Source organism: Patagioenas fasciata, chromosome 8 (genome assembly GCF_037038585.1).
Source record: "Patagioenas fasciata isolate bPatFas1 chromosome 8, bPatFas1.hap1, whole genome shotgun sequence".
NCBI classification, from domain to species: domain Eukaryota; kingdom Metazoa; phylum Chordata; class Aves; order Columbiformes; family Columbidae; genus Patagioenas; species Patagioenas fasciata.
The window spans coordinates 13,948,695-13,964,783 of NC_092527.1; the positions used below are offsets into that span (position 1 = coordinate 13,948,695).

The window sequence follows — 16,089 nt, forward strand, 5'->3', positions numbered from 1 at the left end:
TTTATTTTTTTTCCCCTTTTTACAGTAGTTATATATCACTAACTGCATGAATATAACTTGCTTTTGATTTAAAGAGATATAATTAAGCAGACTGCTGCCTTTAGAACTTTTTTATCTGTTACAGAACTTGGACTGAAAGCACAGTTAATAACGCAAGGATTTGTTTAGAAGACAGGGATGTAGTGCTATCTGGGCAAGTGAATATTGCCTTGGAAGACTGGATTTTGGTTTTTCTTTTGTCACATTGCTTACATTAAACAGAGCTTGCAGAGGTGGTCACCAGCTGGGTTGCTTGCCCCACCCCCCTGAAATGCTATCACTGCTTTGAATACCCAGATGTAAATCTGGGACTTGAGTTCCTATATAATGTAGCTGTCAGTAGCACTGCCTCTTGGACACACTGTTCGCTTCAGTTACAGCTGTGAATATTTAGAGTTACTGCAAATCAGACCCGAGGTGTCACAATGACCTCTTGAAGTTGTTCTTGTATTTATATTAGTGCCTTATCTTCAGATTAGTTTTCATACCCCTCCATCTTTTATATGGTGTTCTGAAAATGTTTTTGAAGTAAGCAGTGCTGCTGTGATGAGCACAAGAGAAAAACTCCTAAAAGAACCAGGGTTTTTTGTCTTAAGAGCAGTATTTCTTTAACATATGATTAAGTGCTTTTGACCAAGCTTAAAAAATTTGCAATATATGAAATAAAAAAGTAGGAATCATCTGTTTCTGTGCACCAGGTAAAAAAGTTCCACAAAAAATTTTAAAAAGTGAGCATAGAATGTATGCACCCAGAGAGATTAGCTGATGGTTGTGTGCCACTGGGATGTTGTCTCATGCATTAAATGGTGAGGTTGAACTTTTCTATTTTTTTAAAAAAAAATAGCTTAAACTTTTGTTGATGCTGGGTTGTATCACTAGCATCGCTTGTGCCCATCCTAACTGATCACTTCAAAATCTGAACGTTTATTCAATTGTGTTTCAACAGGACTCACCGAAAGCACAATTACGTCGAACAATTGAGTGCTGTCGTACTGATTTCTGCAATCAGGATTTACAACCAACATTACCACCGCTTGATAGTACAGGTAAATAGCTCCTAGATGTTCACACTGCTACTAACAAATGCTATGTGGATTCTGTTCTTCCTGATCAACAGATAAAAATAAGTACAAAATGTGACTGCAGTATTGCACAGATCTGTTTTTTCCCTTACTAACTAGTTTTAATGTGAAGCACTGTACTATGCTTCATACTGTTTATTTCCAGTTTTCCTTTTCCGCCACTTTTGAGTTAATATTTTCTTCTCAGTCACTCATGGTATTTTTATTCTCTTTCTCAGTTTGCTCGTATCTTGATCTGCATGTGATCTTTTGATCTGTTTTTATTCTTTTTCTACAGCCTGTTCTCTTTTCTTTTAAAAATGGTTTTCTTAATCTCTACTGTGCATTTGTCATGATCAATGTATCATTAAAAAAATACTTTGGCATTGTTAACTGTTATGTACTGTAAATTCATTCTCTCTCTGTTATTCCCAATGAAAATACTGGATATTTTCATGCACTTACTCATTTATTGCTAGACAAGTCATACTGTTTTAACTGTTGTTTAATTTCTCAGAATCTTACTGCTATAAATCCTTCATTTCTGTTTCTAAGGAGGAACTGAGAAGAGTCAACCAAAACCAACAACTCCAGAATCTCAAGTTAAATCCTCTGTTTTTTTGTTGTCATCCAAATGAAATGATCTCTGCTTTTCTGTTGTAAATACTTACTTTGATACTAAAAAAACCTATAAATTTGTGTAACTTCACATGAACTGATAAATGCATCAGCTGTCTTGCTCCTTTATGATGTTTTGCAAGTGGTTCCATGCGCTGTCACAGAATCACAGACTGGTTGAGGGTTGGACAGGACTTCTGGATCTCATCTGGTCCAACCCCCCTGCTCAAGCAGGTGCTGGTTGCACAGGACCATGTCCAGATGCATTTGAATATCTCCAAGGAGGGAGACTCCACAACCTCCTTGGGCAACCTGGGCCAGTGCTTGATCACCCTCATAGTGAAGAAATATTTCCTGATGTTCAGACAAAACCTCCTGTGTTTCAATTTGTGCACATTCATCTACACAGTATATGAAAATATCATACCTAAATAAATGTTTACAATAGATGTTTAATTAATTGGGAAACTTTCTTTTTTTTTTTTTTTAATAGATGGACTTTTTGATGGCAGCATTCGTTGGATGGCAGTGTTGATTTCTATGGCAGTCTGCATAATTGTCATGATCATCTTATTTAGCTGCTTTTGTTACAAGTAAGGAAAGCATTTTCTTTGTTGGCAACAGTTTTAATTTCCCAAATGAGTGTAAACAGAACAGTTATTTTGTAAATGTACTCATTTAATCATATGTGTTTTTGACAAAAATAGATTGGAAGTGAAACTGTTCTAATTTAATTTCCCATTTCTGTGGCTAGCAGTTTGCACTGTGAGGTAAAATTAAATGTTCAAAGCATAGAACTTAAGTGAATTTGATCCTTTCCTCTGGCTACAAAGCGTTTACAGTTTTCTAAACTACATAGAACTTTGATGCTATAGCATCTAGTAAACAAGAATGTCTTCATGCTTTTTAAGGTTTTGGATCTTCAGTCACTTTTAAAAGTTAAATTCCATCTGCTTCTGAGATTGGCCTTTTAAAACTGCTTTTGTGACCCTAAAGCGACAAGGATGTGTTTTATAGCTTTTCCTTTCTGTTGTCGTTCAAAACTAAATAATTGACCAGCTGAGCCGCAGCAATTCATGTGGGTGTAGTTTAAGAGACTGTGCCGCCTTCTGTCAGCTCCAGTCTTGTGCTGGAGGTGATTGTTGTTCTACCAGTTTCAGCAGAAATGTGCCTGTGTCAGTCTCATTTGCTATGATTCAAGGTTCAGTCTTAGTTTAAACCAAACCCAGCAGTGTTATGCTAGTAACACAGCCTGTGAGCTGAGTGTTAAAAATACTGGTTTTCCATCTGACTCATAATAAACTGACATGCCTCTACATGCACTACAACTACTTCTTAATATTAAAAACCTATGTAAGTTACATTACTGAAAAAAATGGTACGGTAAAATCTGATTTTTTCTTTTAAGAAAACTTGCATATTTATATAACTTATTTTCTTGCTCAGTTTACTACATGTTTTGGAGTTCAGCTTAACTTTTCATGTTACTTTTGCAGGCATTACTGTAAGTCAATGGCAAAGAGGCACTGTTATAATCGTGACCTGGAACAAGATGAAGCATTTATTCCAGCTGGAGAGTCATTAAAAGACCTTATTGACCAGTCACAGAGTTCTGGGAGTGGATCAGGACTACCGTTGTTGGTAATTCATAAACTTAAGTTTTTTCTTCACTAAACCTCTCTCCATCAAATATGAAGTTTGGTATTTACCTAATACCTAGAACAAAGCAGTTTATCCATGCAGTATGTTAATAATTTTAAATGCAATTTCTATAAAAGGTACAGTATAAACTAAAGATGTGTGAAAGCCCATCATCACATAATTAACTAAAATGAAGTGCAAAATTAGATTTTATGTTAGGAAACTTTTTGGCATCAGCAAAATTTAAAGAAAAATTGGAACCTACAGACATTAAAGTAACAATACAATGAATGGATAATACAAGTATCAAATTGAGCTAACTCAAAGATATTTTTTTTTTCTTGTCCACTGTCTGATAAAAGAGGTTCGTTTTTTATTGGCTGATAGTTGTTCACAATTTTTGGTTTGCCATCCTATATAGTATTTGCATAAACATTGGCCAGTGATACAGATGACTAATTATAAAATAGAAACAGAGTGCAGGAGAATGCATCTGAATTAAATAAGTTGAGCTGATCTAATTGTTTTGGGTTTGCTATACAATTCTTCCTTGGAGGAAGCAATAATGAGTTTGAAATGGGAATACTGGAAAATAATATAGAACAGATTTTACAGTGGGATCATAGTTCAAAGGAGTCCAAGCTTGAGAAGCAGCTTGTCCAGGTACTTTATTTAATCGCTGGTTTTCCTCCTTCACTTTCCCCTCATTTTTTATTACTTTTTCTTTCTTCCCTAGGTTCAGCGCACTATTGCCAAACAAATTCAGATGGTGAGGCAAGTTGGAAAAGGGCGATATGGTGAAGTGTGGATGGGCAAATGGAGGGGTGAGAAAGTCGCAGTGAAAGTGTTTTTCACCACGGAAGAAGCCAGTTGGTTCAGAGAAACAGAGATTTACCAAACTGTTTTGATGCGTCATGAAAACATCCTTGGTAAGGAAGCAGTACATGGTTTAAACCATACTGGAGGGTTTGTGTGAGGGTGAAGAAGAGGAGTTCTTAGTGGGTGGCTTGAGGGGTATATGGCAGCTTCTATGGAATAACCAGATGGGCATCCCTTCATGTATGCTAAGAAAATGTTAATGAAAGGGTAGAATCTTGCTGTTCTTGCTTGGAAACATGTTTGCAATCTCTTTACTGAAAGACTGGAGTGGTAACCTCATGTGTAGTTGAAATCTGAGCTTTTACATTATTAGTTTTCATAAGGGGAGTCTTTGGATATCTTTTGATACAGTCCAAGATACTATAGCTTTAGGAATTCTTACTAAAACTGTTGCACAAAAAACCTTACGTACAAATAAATTGTAACCTTGTTTATATATTTCATAGGTTTCATAGCTGCAGATATTAAAGGCACTGGCTCGTGGACACAGCTTTACTTGATTACAGATTATCATGAAAATGGATCGTTGTACGATTTTCTGAAATGCACTACGCTAGACAACAGGGCTCTGCTCAAACTGGCATATTCTGCTGCGTGTGGTCTGTGCCATCTACACACAGAAATTTATGGGACACAAGGCAAGCCTGCTATTGCACACAGGGACCTGAAGAGTAAAAACATCTTGATAAAGAAAAATGGAACTTGCTGCATTGCTGACTTGGGTCTTGCAGTCAAGTTTAACAGGTAGATGAACAAATCCTCTGTAATGCAAAAACTGTTTTTAATGTACCAGATGTCATTCTTAAAAGGAAGATGGAGTCATGTGGTTCCATGTTTTCGGTTTTGAGAGTAAAATGCTGGTCTTCCTTTGGATGCTGGTGAGCGTTGAGGTGAAAATACGTTGCTGAATGAACAATGAGAAGACTCTTGTGGAAAATAGAAGTAGTTACGTAGAGGAAAGGAAGATGATGTGAATTCATTCATTATTCAAAACTGGCCTCTCATAGAAATTGCTGTCATGTAGTTTCATTATAAATTATCTCATGGAAAATTCGGACAGTGTAAAGTGAGTTGAAACTTAATTGAAAAAATAATACTATGATAGTATTACTGAATACTTCACTTTTTTAAGTTCAATGGAGCCAGAGAATTGTCTTTTGCTACAATAGAGCCTGAAATAAAACATAAGCCTTTACAAATAGTTTTCTGAGTTGTTACCAAATATACCAGTATTTATAGTAGTTTTTAATACAGTTTTTATATGTGTTTTCAATGTCTTGTAAAAGAACCTGTAAACCGTCAACTTCCATACTCACTGTCATTTGTCTAGATGATCTTTTTCAGGGAAGTACGATGTATTTAAAGTGTAGTATTGAGAGGGAAACAGAAGAATTTAATTTATAAATGGGAGCTTTGCAGTGTAGCCAATTGCATCATACAAGATATCATACCATGTCTTGTTATAGTCCACAATTCACTAACTTCTTAATATTTTCATATAGTGACACAAACGAAGTTGATGTTCCCTTGAATACTAGAGTGGGAACAAAACGTTACATGGCTCCAGAGGTCCTAGATGAAAGCCTGAATAAAAACCATTTCCAACCGTACATCATGGCTGACATCTACAGTTTTGGGCTTATCATTTGGGAAATGGCTCGACGTTGTGTCACAGGAGGTAAACTTTTAAATATTCTTCATAAAATCTACCAGGCCTTTGTCTCACTTTCAGTACTTCTTCAGGAAAACATATAATGACCCTGCTGTATCAACAAGCTTGCACTCTTTATAAGCAGTAGTAATAGTCTGTTCGGAGTACAGCTTACAAATCACTGAACTAAACCTTTTGATTGTTGCAATTAAACATCTCAGGCTTTTTTGCCTTGCTCAAAAAGCAGAATGCCTAGCCTGGGAGAAAGAGTGGGATGCAGATGTATTTCTTCACCCCTGTGCTTGAATAAAATTTTTAAAATGTAATTGATAAGATATTATTGCTGTAGCTATTAAACCTAATATTAGTAATATTGGAGCTTTTCTAGTAAATGTCTGATTGTTATAGTGAAATTTTCAGATATTTATCACAGTGTAACAGTGTGGTGGGTTTACCTTCGCACAAAATTGAGTTAGTTTTTGCTTCTAGCTAAGGCAGTCTGAGAGTAGATGTATAGATTTAAGGGGTTTTTTAATGGTTCTTGATGTCTCACGATTACCTTCAGGTATTGTTGAAGAGTATCAGCTGCCATATTATGACATGGTGCCAAGTGATCCATCCTATGAGGACATGAGAGAAGTGGTGTGTGTCAAGCGCCTACGCCCAGTAGTATCGAATAGATGGAACAGTGATGAAGTAAGTATGTTGAAAGGAAAAATTAGTCCAGTTTGTTCATTAATATGGAAGAGTATTTTAGCTTAGTAAGTATTAAAACAGAGTAAAAAAAGGGACTGCATTCAGATATGATATTCTGAAAACCTCACAGCAACAATAGGAGAAAGATATGTTTGAAATAGTTTCCAAATACTCATATTTTTATATATCTTTTCAGTGATCTGAGGGGAAGATAACCTTAAGCAGCATCAAAGTGTTTGAATACTACTCTGAGGTCTTCTTTTCAGATAGTGGAATGTTTTTTAGAGTTTTGACTGGAGCTAAAACTTAAAGTTTTGTATTTCTTTTATTGGTCTTAATGTCTATAACATATTGGTCTGTGGCATAAGGAATATTAGGCAATTTCACTTTAAAAAAAAAAATTTTATTTTTTCCTCCTGGTACATTCCAGGACAAACCATAATGTAACTGAAATATTAAATGTAAATGTGTTTCTAAAGGGCCACAGCTTGAACACAGTAATTAAGATGTAACTATTTCACACAGCAAACTGGATATGCCATATCCTTTCTTCCCTAGATCCTTGATTTCTTTTAGGAATTTCCAGATTTTACATCTTATTTTTCACCTGTTGAAAGAACTTTTGTCACATCTTCATTTTTGGTGAAGAAGTTCTCTATAGGTTTTCTGCCATATATATGAAAATTTTTCTGCTTATTGCTACCATTTCTTGTACCGCTACTCTTGAGTTGTAGTGGTAAGTTCTGGTAATGCATCCTTGCAAAAGTAAAGAAATACTTACATTTGCTCTAGCTACTGTAATATTAGCCAGTGAAGAGGAGGAAGAAGGAGGATTGGGACATGGTGGTTGTGTTTTTTTTAGTTGATCTGTTTATAATAGTTCTCTATCAACAATTTTGCAGAAAATGTAGAAGTTGCATATTTGGACTTAAGTGTTCTATAATTTGGGCTTGACAGCAAACCAAAGTTATACACCTCAGGTCTGTCAGTTGTTACAGTATTGTTCCTTTGGTTTTCATTTTACAGTGTTTAAGAGCAATATTGAAATTGATGTCTGAATGCTGGGCTCATAATCCTGCCTCAAGGCTCACGGCCTTGAGGATCAAGAAGACACTTGCCAAGATGGTGGAATCACAAGATGTAAAGATTTGACATAGTAAATTGACATTGGAGAGCAAAGCTGGACTCCTAGATCTTTTCACTCAGACATGGGTGAGACATATGTGGAAAGAGAAAATAACTGAGATTCAGTGTATTTTCTCAGCACACTTCTACAGGCTGCTAATCAAATCTTTCAGTACTTCATAGACTGTGATACTGAGAGCCTCTATACAGTACATGCTATGGATATGGACAGCCTTGATAAAATACACATTTTGTTTTTTTTTGAGCTGCATTGACACTTCAGTCATACTTAGTGAGTCTCCAGTAAAACTCTGGGTACTGAATTGAATGTTCAGATTACAGTGCTTTCTGTGAAAGCCTAACAAGCTATATGGATTCAACAGAGATGGAGAATATAAGCTTTTTTTTGCCTTCTACCTGATAAAACCTTGTCAATCCATACTAAGTTTTTGTGAAACAGCCTGTAGTTTATGAGTCTGTTTGTGGTACTGCTCAGTTTAATGGTTCCTTATGCCTTTATGTGTGTGCCAGGATTATTTTGCTGTCATTTGGAATAGATAAGAAACCATTTAAATGAACAAAGTTTTATGGTCAGGGCTCTGTGCATTTTGTGGCTCCACAATCAGAGATTTGCTGCAGAACTTACTCTTTGCCATTAAGTTATCTTCCAGAATCTCAGTTTTAATTTTATTTCTACTCTTATTTTGGTCACAAGGAGGACTGCAAAAATGTGAACCATTAATAAGTTAAGGAATGCCTACCTGAGTCTGCAGAGAGCTTGAAACAGCCTCTCTTAGAGGTATAAACTGCTTTGGTCACCTCACTTGTGGTCTAGTGGGCTCCGTAATTGGATGACTATGAAATTGGGCATATCTTAATAAAGCCACATGCAACCAGCATTTTTGCTGTAGAATACTTCACATCTTAACAGAAAGACCATTGATGATAGGTTTTGCCTTTCTATTTTAGTGAGAGTTGCAGGTCTGTCATGCTCTGAACCTTTTTTCTGTACAGGAGGCAATCAGTCAACTGTAGGAGCATGCTTTTTCACCATTTGACAAAACTAGGCAGAAGATAGGTTTGAAAGGCTTGAGAACAAGTCTTAATTTACAGACACAAAAGAAGGAAGGCAGGAAGCGCAGGCCGGGCACTCAGAAGATTAGAGAGTACAGTAAAGGTCAAGACCAGGAGAACCGATGTGAACTGTTGAAGATACCCACAATGTGCACAAGATTTTTAGCTGAGTTGCCCTGATGTAAATGCAGGAGGCCACGTCTGTGAGCCATCTAGTGGACGGTTATGAAATTCAAGACATGAGACAAGGTAAATCAGTGGGTGTTTTAAGTTCTAGTTAGGCACATTTAAAAGGAATGGCGTTAAAAAACAATTTGTGAAGATAAACTAAGTTAATCTAATTGCAAAATTTGATCCTATGATGCAAACTATTTGGCATGCACAGGAAGCTACAGTTCCCTCCTTTTCTTCACTGATTCAGACAAGTTGGTTAAAAACCAGAACCCCTCCATGAGGTTACTGTAAGGCAGGATTACTGATTTATAACTTTGGCACTTCTACTTTGAAGTTAGAAAATAGTACCATAACTCAAGTTGAAGCTTCAAATGCATGAATCATCAGAAGAATGAACACACAGTATTGGAACAATTGAACCTATTCGGTAATTTAAGTGCCTATAACTTTGTACTGTAAATCTTGTTCTAGACGACTTTAAAAAGGGAAGTTATTTATACAGTGTGTTTTGTGCTTTAGTAAATAAAAAAGCCTAGTCCTAGGTACATGTGTTCCATTAGATACATGCACACATACACACATGCCATAGTCAAGATTTGAAGAAAAAGTTATGAATAATATCAAAATCGAGGAAAAAAGGTTAAAACTTCAGATTGATTTATGCCAGATTATTTGTTGTCTTAGAATATGTACATGGAGATTGTTTTGATATATGTTTAAATTTCCCTTGGAAGTACAACTAGTAGAAAGCAATGTAATGCAGAACTAATGTGATTTGTGAACAATTACAACCTTCTAACATGTTATTTTTTGTTCTAATTCTGTAGTTCACATAATGTAAATGGTCAGGCAAAAGATTGCAGTATTTTTATTTACTATTTTGATGTACAGACTTTATTTAACAGTTCTACATATTTTATAGAAATCTAGCTATTTTGAGGGACGTTTCTTTTTTTAAAAAAATAAAAATAAAGTAATTACTTTTGTTCAGTAATGCCTTTAAGTATTAATATGTATTCTGGCTGAAAAGTTAATAGGTGTGTCAACTATGATTTTAACTTATTTGAGAACAGCGAGAGATATATATTGTGCCACAATCCTCATGATAAAGGGCTTTTTAAAAGAACATTTCTCCGTCCATTGCCAAGAAATAGAAGATGAATTTGAAATTGTTAATCATGTCTTCACGCATAATTTTTGCACAGATAGTTGGAAAATATTTGGTGTGAGCCAAAATAAGTAAGGGATAAGCTTTTTAGTTTTTCCTTCTCTAGGGTTTTTATTAATTAGAAGGAAAAATGTTTATATAAGTACCCTGCTAGCTTAAACTTTCAGAGCATGGAGGTCTATTTAAATTAACCCATTCCCATTTAGATTATTTTTTTGTTTCTTTTAGAAGTTGCCACAGCATTATTAGCTGTAAACTTGTTTTGTGATTTTTTTTTTTTTTTTAAATTCCTTTTTCTTAAGTCTTCAGGAAGCCATTGCCAGAAGTTTGAATTTCGATAGTTTTCTCCTCTGTTATCACAGGGGACCTCGAAAAATCATCCAGTCTAATCCCCCTGCCGGAGCAGGAACACCCAGATGAGGTTACACAGAAAGGTGTCCAGGTGGGTTTCAATGTCTCCAGAGAAGGAGACTCCACAACCCCCCTGGGCAGCCTGTTCCACTGTCTGTTACCCTTACTGAGAAGAAGTTTCTTCTCAAATTTCGGTGGAACCTCTTGTGTTCCAGTTTGAACCCATTACCCCTTGTCCTATCATTGGTTGTCACTGAGAAGAGCCTGGCTCCATCCTCGTGACACTCACCCTTTGTATATCTGTAAACATTAATGAGGTCACCCCTCAGTCTCCTCTTCTCCATTTAGGCATTTGCAAGGCAATAGGGTGGTGATCTTTGGTAGACATCTTAAGACCTGAATTGATTTAGACATCACTTGGATCCAGAAGTAAGCTGGCTGCTGCAAAGATGATCTTTGAGAGAAAAAAACCTTCTTGCCTTAAGCTTAACCTTAATTTTTCAGCTCTTCAGTTACTCTGTTCACACTCAAACATATCACGCATATGCAGTAGTCATTGTCCTGAAGAGGAGCTGTTAAGTCTTTAGCATTTCTTGATTCCCTGATATTCCGAAATATGTTACTGCTCAAGTACCTGGTTGCATAAAGCACTTGAGCACATATTTACATTCTGTGCAAAGTCATTCTCTGTTTGGAGCCTAAGTATATCTGTACTGACAATTTAGCAATCATTTGCAGAAAACAGAACAAAACAAACACAAACATGCACCAAAAAACCCAGCTTCTCTCAAAGTCAGCCCATTAATTTTTACATAGTTAAACCTGCTTAGTGCAGATTCTAAAGCGCACCTGTTGCTTTATGCAAAACTGTAGAGTTCAGAAGCCTTTAAGGTCAGGGAGGGTAATAGGATTCTTCTGTTGGCGTGTGATTAATCTCATATTGTTGGTCAAAACTGACAAATCTGTTTTCATTCTTTTTTTGTCTTCTTCTTTTTTAATATAAAAATCAGAAGTGTGGAAAAAACCTTGAGGAGTATCAAGATTGTGCCTTTGAAGTTCTTAAACACTCATCTATGGAGGGGAGGTTTTTGTACTTATTTAACCTACTCCATGTGATTTCAGTTAGGTGGAAAATAATTTGAGTCACTTACAGAAATCTTACTGTTAGAGCAACTGAAAGAACCGTTTCTGTGTTCCTGATTAACTTGTAAGTTCTCCAAGAAACGTGATATTCCTACAGAAAAAAGTAGGCCTACATTTTGACTTTATTCCAAGTTTTACTCAATATGTAATTTTTCCTGAGTTTTACTCAAGAAATTGACAGTTTTTCCAATGTGCATCACTTTTCCCCAATTATTTTCTCAATTAGCCTATTTTGAGGTATCGATTAAAAGGTAAAATCAATATTTTACGTTATCTCCGTAGTAGTCTAGAGTAAAATTTTAGATCTTGATCTAAATGACCATTTGAATGTGTTTATAAAATGAATAATTTGGATACATTTCACCTACTCTGTATTCACAGACTGTATTTTAATGGTCTAAAATGTTTGAAAAGCAAAGATATTAAGTTAAAAAGCACTCTTTGGCCATTGCAGATATTTTTAAAGGGAAGTTACATACGCATCTTCTGTCAAATATAAGAATGATTTAGCACTTCTTCGTTCTTCTGACAGTGCCTCTGAAGTCAAAAGTCTTTATCCTGTGCCCACAATCTTTATTCCAAATAGGGGTGATGTCTCAATGGCTGGCAATGGTGCACGATACGGTGCTTTATGGGGCCATGGTGAATTAGCCTTGGTTGGTAGAGCAGAAGTGGAGTGCACGTTACTTCTAATTTTGGAACAAATCTTATGTAATTGTTGCTTTGTAATATGTTACCTTGGAATGCAATTACAGAAGCCCACATCGTGTAGTGACATTTGTGCTCTGACATGCCATGCCCAAAATGAAATGTACTATATTGTATACAAGAAGAATAAATAACATTGTAGTTAACCTAGAGAAGCTGTAAATAAAATATGGAAGAAGAGTGGAACAAGACAAATGGTCACACTCTTGTGTGTGTTATATGCCAGAAGTGTAGAATACTCTTTTAAAAATGTAACACACTAATGTATTTTGTACAGCATCTGCTTTAGAAGGTGCCTTATTGAGTTTACCTTGAATTGCTTGTTCTGTACACAGATTATGTCCAATGTATCATTTTTAAGTAAATAATCTTATTTTAGTATACATTAGTTATGTGTTTTGTTACTATAAAATTTTGCCTTGAAAATGTAATGACTTGGAAATCGTAATACTGTAACTAAATAATCCCTACTTTTTAATACCTCGTTTATGGTTTTTTGGGGCTTTTTTTTTTTTTTTTTAAATTCTTCCCCCCCCCAGTTGTTGTTAATGATCACATTTATTGTTCAGTGTTGTTCAGAATTATTTGGTGCTCTATAAGTTTGGGCTCTCTATTGCTTGGACTAAATTTGGGCAAAACAGTAAAACCAATGCTTCCTTCTCCTGGTTTTTAACCCTGTCTTATAGCAAAGTCAGAGGCAAATCAAAATGGAATAATTCTTCTATTTGAGCGTACGCAAATTCACTACACGTTGGTTCTATCCATATAAATTTGCCTCAATCTCTTTAAGTAAGAAGAGAAAAAATAAAAGGGTAAGGGACTCTCTAATTGGTTTTTGTTTCCTCTGTTACTGTTTTTTGTTCCCTCTGTGTACAACATTCTTCTTTTTGTGTAGTGATATCCAGAGTAAGAGATTTGAACTAATATGTGCTGTTGATTATGAAATTGTGCAGATGCTTCTGTATAGCCTGCTAAATTCACTCTGGTTTTTATGATTCAAGCAAATGAAGACAAATCAAGGGGACCTGTCATCTGTGAGTACTCAATTCTATAAAATCTCCAAATTTATTTTCTTATTGCAGAAATGTACTGACTGTGAGTTCACTTTTCTGTTCTCTTTTTGCCTTTGATCAGGAATCATCTTGGCTTTAAGGGTGTTTTTTTTTACGATAGCTAGGAAGTTTTGATAGCTGAGCATCGTACATAATCAAATGGTTATCAGTATATTTTAAAGATAATCATAGCACTTCCTCCATCCCCGCCCGTAAAGTCAAGTGTTGCATTCTTATATTAGAACTCTGGCAAGTACAGTGGAAGGCTTGACTGTATGTAGTTTTAAACCTTTTTTTTTTTCCTGAACATGTAGTACCAGGAAATGATACCGCACAAATATTTGATCTCCTTACCATTAGTATCTTGGCAAAGTAAACAGTTTCTTATGGTTGTGGCTATTGTTTACTTTGTGAAATATCTTTGCTGATTACACTGACTGTAGTTGGATTGAAAATTGTGATTTTTATGTTAGCATTACAGGAGGATGTAATGAAAATACTGTGAGTAACTGAAACTTTTTGCACCAGTCTTTGTTTTGATGAGTACTTATTTTTCCCCCCTCCAGTGTTGCTTCTTGATATGGCCACAGGGTGGTGCTATATCCTAAAGACAAGAAGATACTTTTGAAAAAATCAGGCGTTTTTGATACATGAAAGTAGATTCTGCTGCCTGCTAATAATAAACATCAAAATGTTATTATTTGTGCGTGACCATTTTTGACCTCTGTATAAAAATGCGCTACTGATGAGTTTGCATCAGTATTTAAGAATTGAAACAGCCATATCCGGCGATACTTTTAAAAACACCACATGTATATTTTGTGTGCAAGCCAAGAAGTATACTGAGTGGTTGGTGAATTGAATGACTAAAAAATAAATTGCTGAAGTATCACTAATTTCATAAAGGATAAATTTAATTCCATTAATTTGCTAATCCATTCTATCTTTCCCTCTCCCCAAAATACCACTTCAGTCTTTCTCACCAATGTTAATGTGGTAAGTGAATAGCAGGTGTGAGTCTGAGTCATGAGAGGACCAGTACTGTGACCTGACCAGCTCAGGAATCTGGTTCATGAGGGGCGACCACCACAGACTTCAGAGACTGGCTTGCTGTGGGTACCAAAAACAGGTTCAGATGAATCTGATTGCACAATTCGGGCACTGATGGATCTATAGAAGGTAAAATTGATGATATATGATAGTTATTTGCATTTTGAGTAAAGTAAGGAGATCATCTTAGTAACAGAAAAGAAAAAATGTAAGGAGACTTTAATTTCAAAATGTTAAGCACTACGAAATACTGACTTTCATAAAGCAGTAAAAGTTTCAGTAACAAAATAATTTTGCAAAGGCATTAAGATGCACAGCTTTTAAAAAATCTTTATAAAGCTATCAGAAACATTTTGTGGCAGTTGTAGGATTTTTGGGAAGTACTGAGAGAAGTTGGAAGCTTTTTTTTTTAAATGTGAAGCTCATGTTGCTGGTATATATGTCTGTATCACGGAGTGAGCATACATGTTTCTGTGCCTACTCGTGCTTGGCTGATGCCTCAATCAGGTGTGCTAGTCTAGATGGTCCCCTATGAGATAAGCTGAAGCAACTTGTCTATTCCTACAGACAATTCTCTTTTCCTAATACCTATGGCCAGCCTCTATTTTTCATGTTTGAAAATCCCCTATTCTTATATCCACTGAGCCAATCAGTTATTTTTTTTGTAATTGTCAGTTAATCATCCTTGTCCTCTTGCAGTTTTTGTGGCAAATTTTTTAGGTCCTAAACTGGAGTCTCCCATCTCTTCATTAAAATGGTTTCCTCTAGTCTGTTGCCTGAAAATACAGGTCATGGTGATGTGGCTGTGTTAATCTTAAAAAATAACCAACAAACCAACCTCCCAAAAAACCACAAACAACATAATAAGTGTTTGTGGGGGGCTTTAAAGAGATTCATACCAGTAGTCAAATAGTTTGCTTGTATTTGAGAGATCATTTAGATGGAATTTTACTGAAAACCTGCTGTATTCATTAAAGAAAAAAAAGGCTTATACAGCCAATAGAATATTTTAACCCATTATTTTTCACTAATTTTTTTTCCTTCACAGTCTAGAAGTGAGGGTGTTCCAGTCAAGTGTGTCCTCTTTGTATATGCAGGTGGCTAACTTGAGCACATATTGGAAGAATTCAAATACGAAAACGTTTATGTTAATATTTTGTTCACTCTGGAGTCGACGATCTCTGAACTTGTCTGGCTTATTCTTCAACAGAAGCAAACCCTGGTAAGCACAAGGATGCCAAACCTTTGAAAATCCTCTCTGGATGAACTGGTGTTCTATCTCCTACCTACTGTGTCCTTTTCTAAGCACCTGGATGGTTTGCATTCCAGTTGAAGCTTTCTGTCAAAGCTTTAAAAGTAACTAAGGTGTTTTTAAATGTCTATATGTGTGGTCTTTATTTGATGTGGAACGGAGCTGGTAGCTGCAGAATTGGCGTGCACTGAATGAATGCAAGCTGCCCTGACCCGGGCAATCAGCTTGGCTGGGCACTGCAGAACTTTGCCCCCACAAAAGCCTGGAATTGGGGAACCAGTGGTAAAAACGTCTGGGTCACCCCGGTATAGTAGCTTTGTACTGGATTAACCCAATCTTACAATTTGATGCTTTTCTTCCTTTTTGACACTTCACCTCTGGAACTTTTTTCCTTCCTTCCCTCAGAT

General features: G+C 35.9%; 1 protein-coding gene across 2 annotated transcripts in view; it reads left to right on the top strand.

The window, feature by feature from the left end:
• The window catches only part of BMPR1A (bone morphogenetic protein receptor type 1A), an 81,430-nt gene extending 68,721 nt beyond the window's left edge, over window positions 1-12,709 (top strand). For both annotated transcript variants that reach the window (XM_065843146.2, XM_065843147.2), the window contains 8 exons: window positions 986-1,085; window positions 2,212-2,311; window positions 3,215-3,359; window positions 4,096-4,288; window positions 4,685-4,982; window positions 5,741-5,916; window positions 6,455-6,585; window positions 7,612-12,709. In XM_065843146.2, coding sequence (XP_065699218.1) covers window positions 986-1,085; window positions 2,212-2,311; window positions 3,215-3,359; window positions 4,096-4,288; window positions 4,685-4,982; window positions 5,741-5,916; window positions 6,455-6,585; window positions 7,612-7,737 — 1,269 coding nt within the window. In that variant the 3' untranslated portion in view covers window positions 7,738-12,709. The remainder of the gene's footprint in view (window positions 1-985; window positions 1,086-2,211; window positions 2,312-3,214; window positions 3,360-4,095; window positions 4,289-4,684; window positions 4,983-5,740; window positions 5,917-6,454; window positions 6,586-7,611) is intronic.
• The last annotated feature ends 3,380 nt before the right edge of the window (window positions 12,710-16,089 follow it).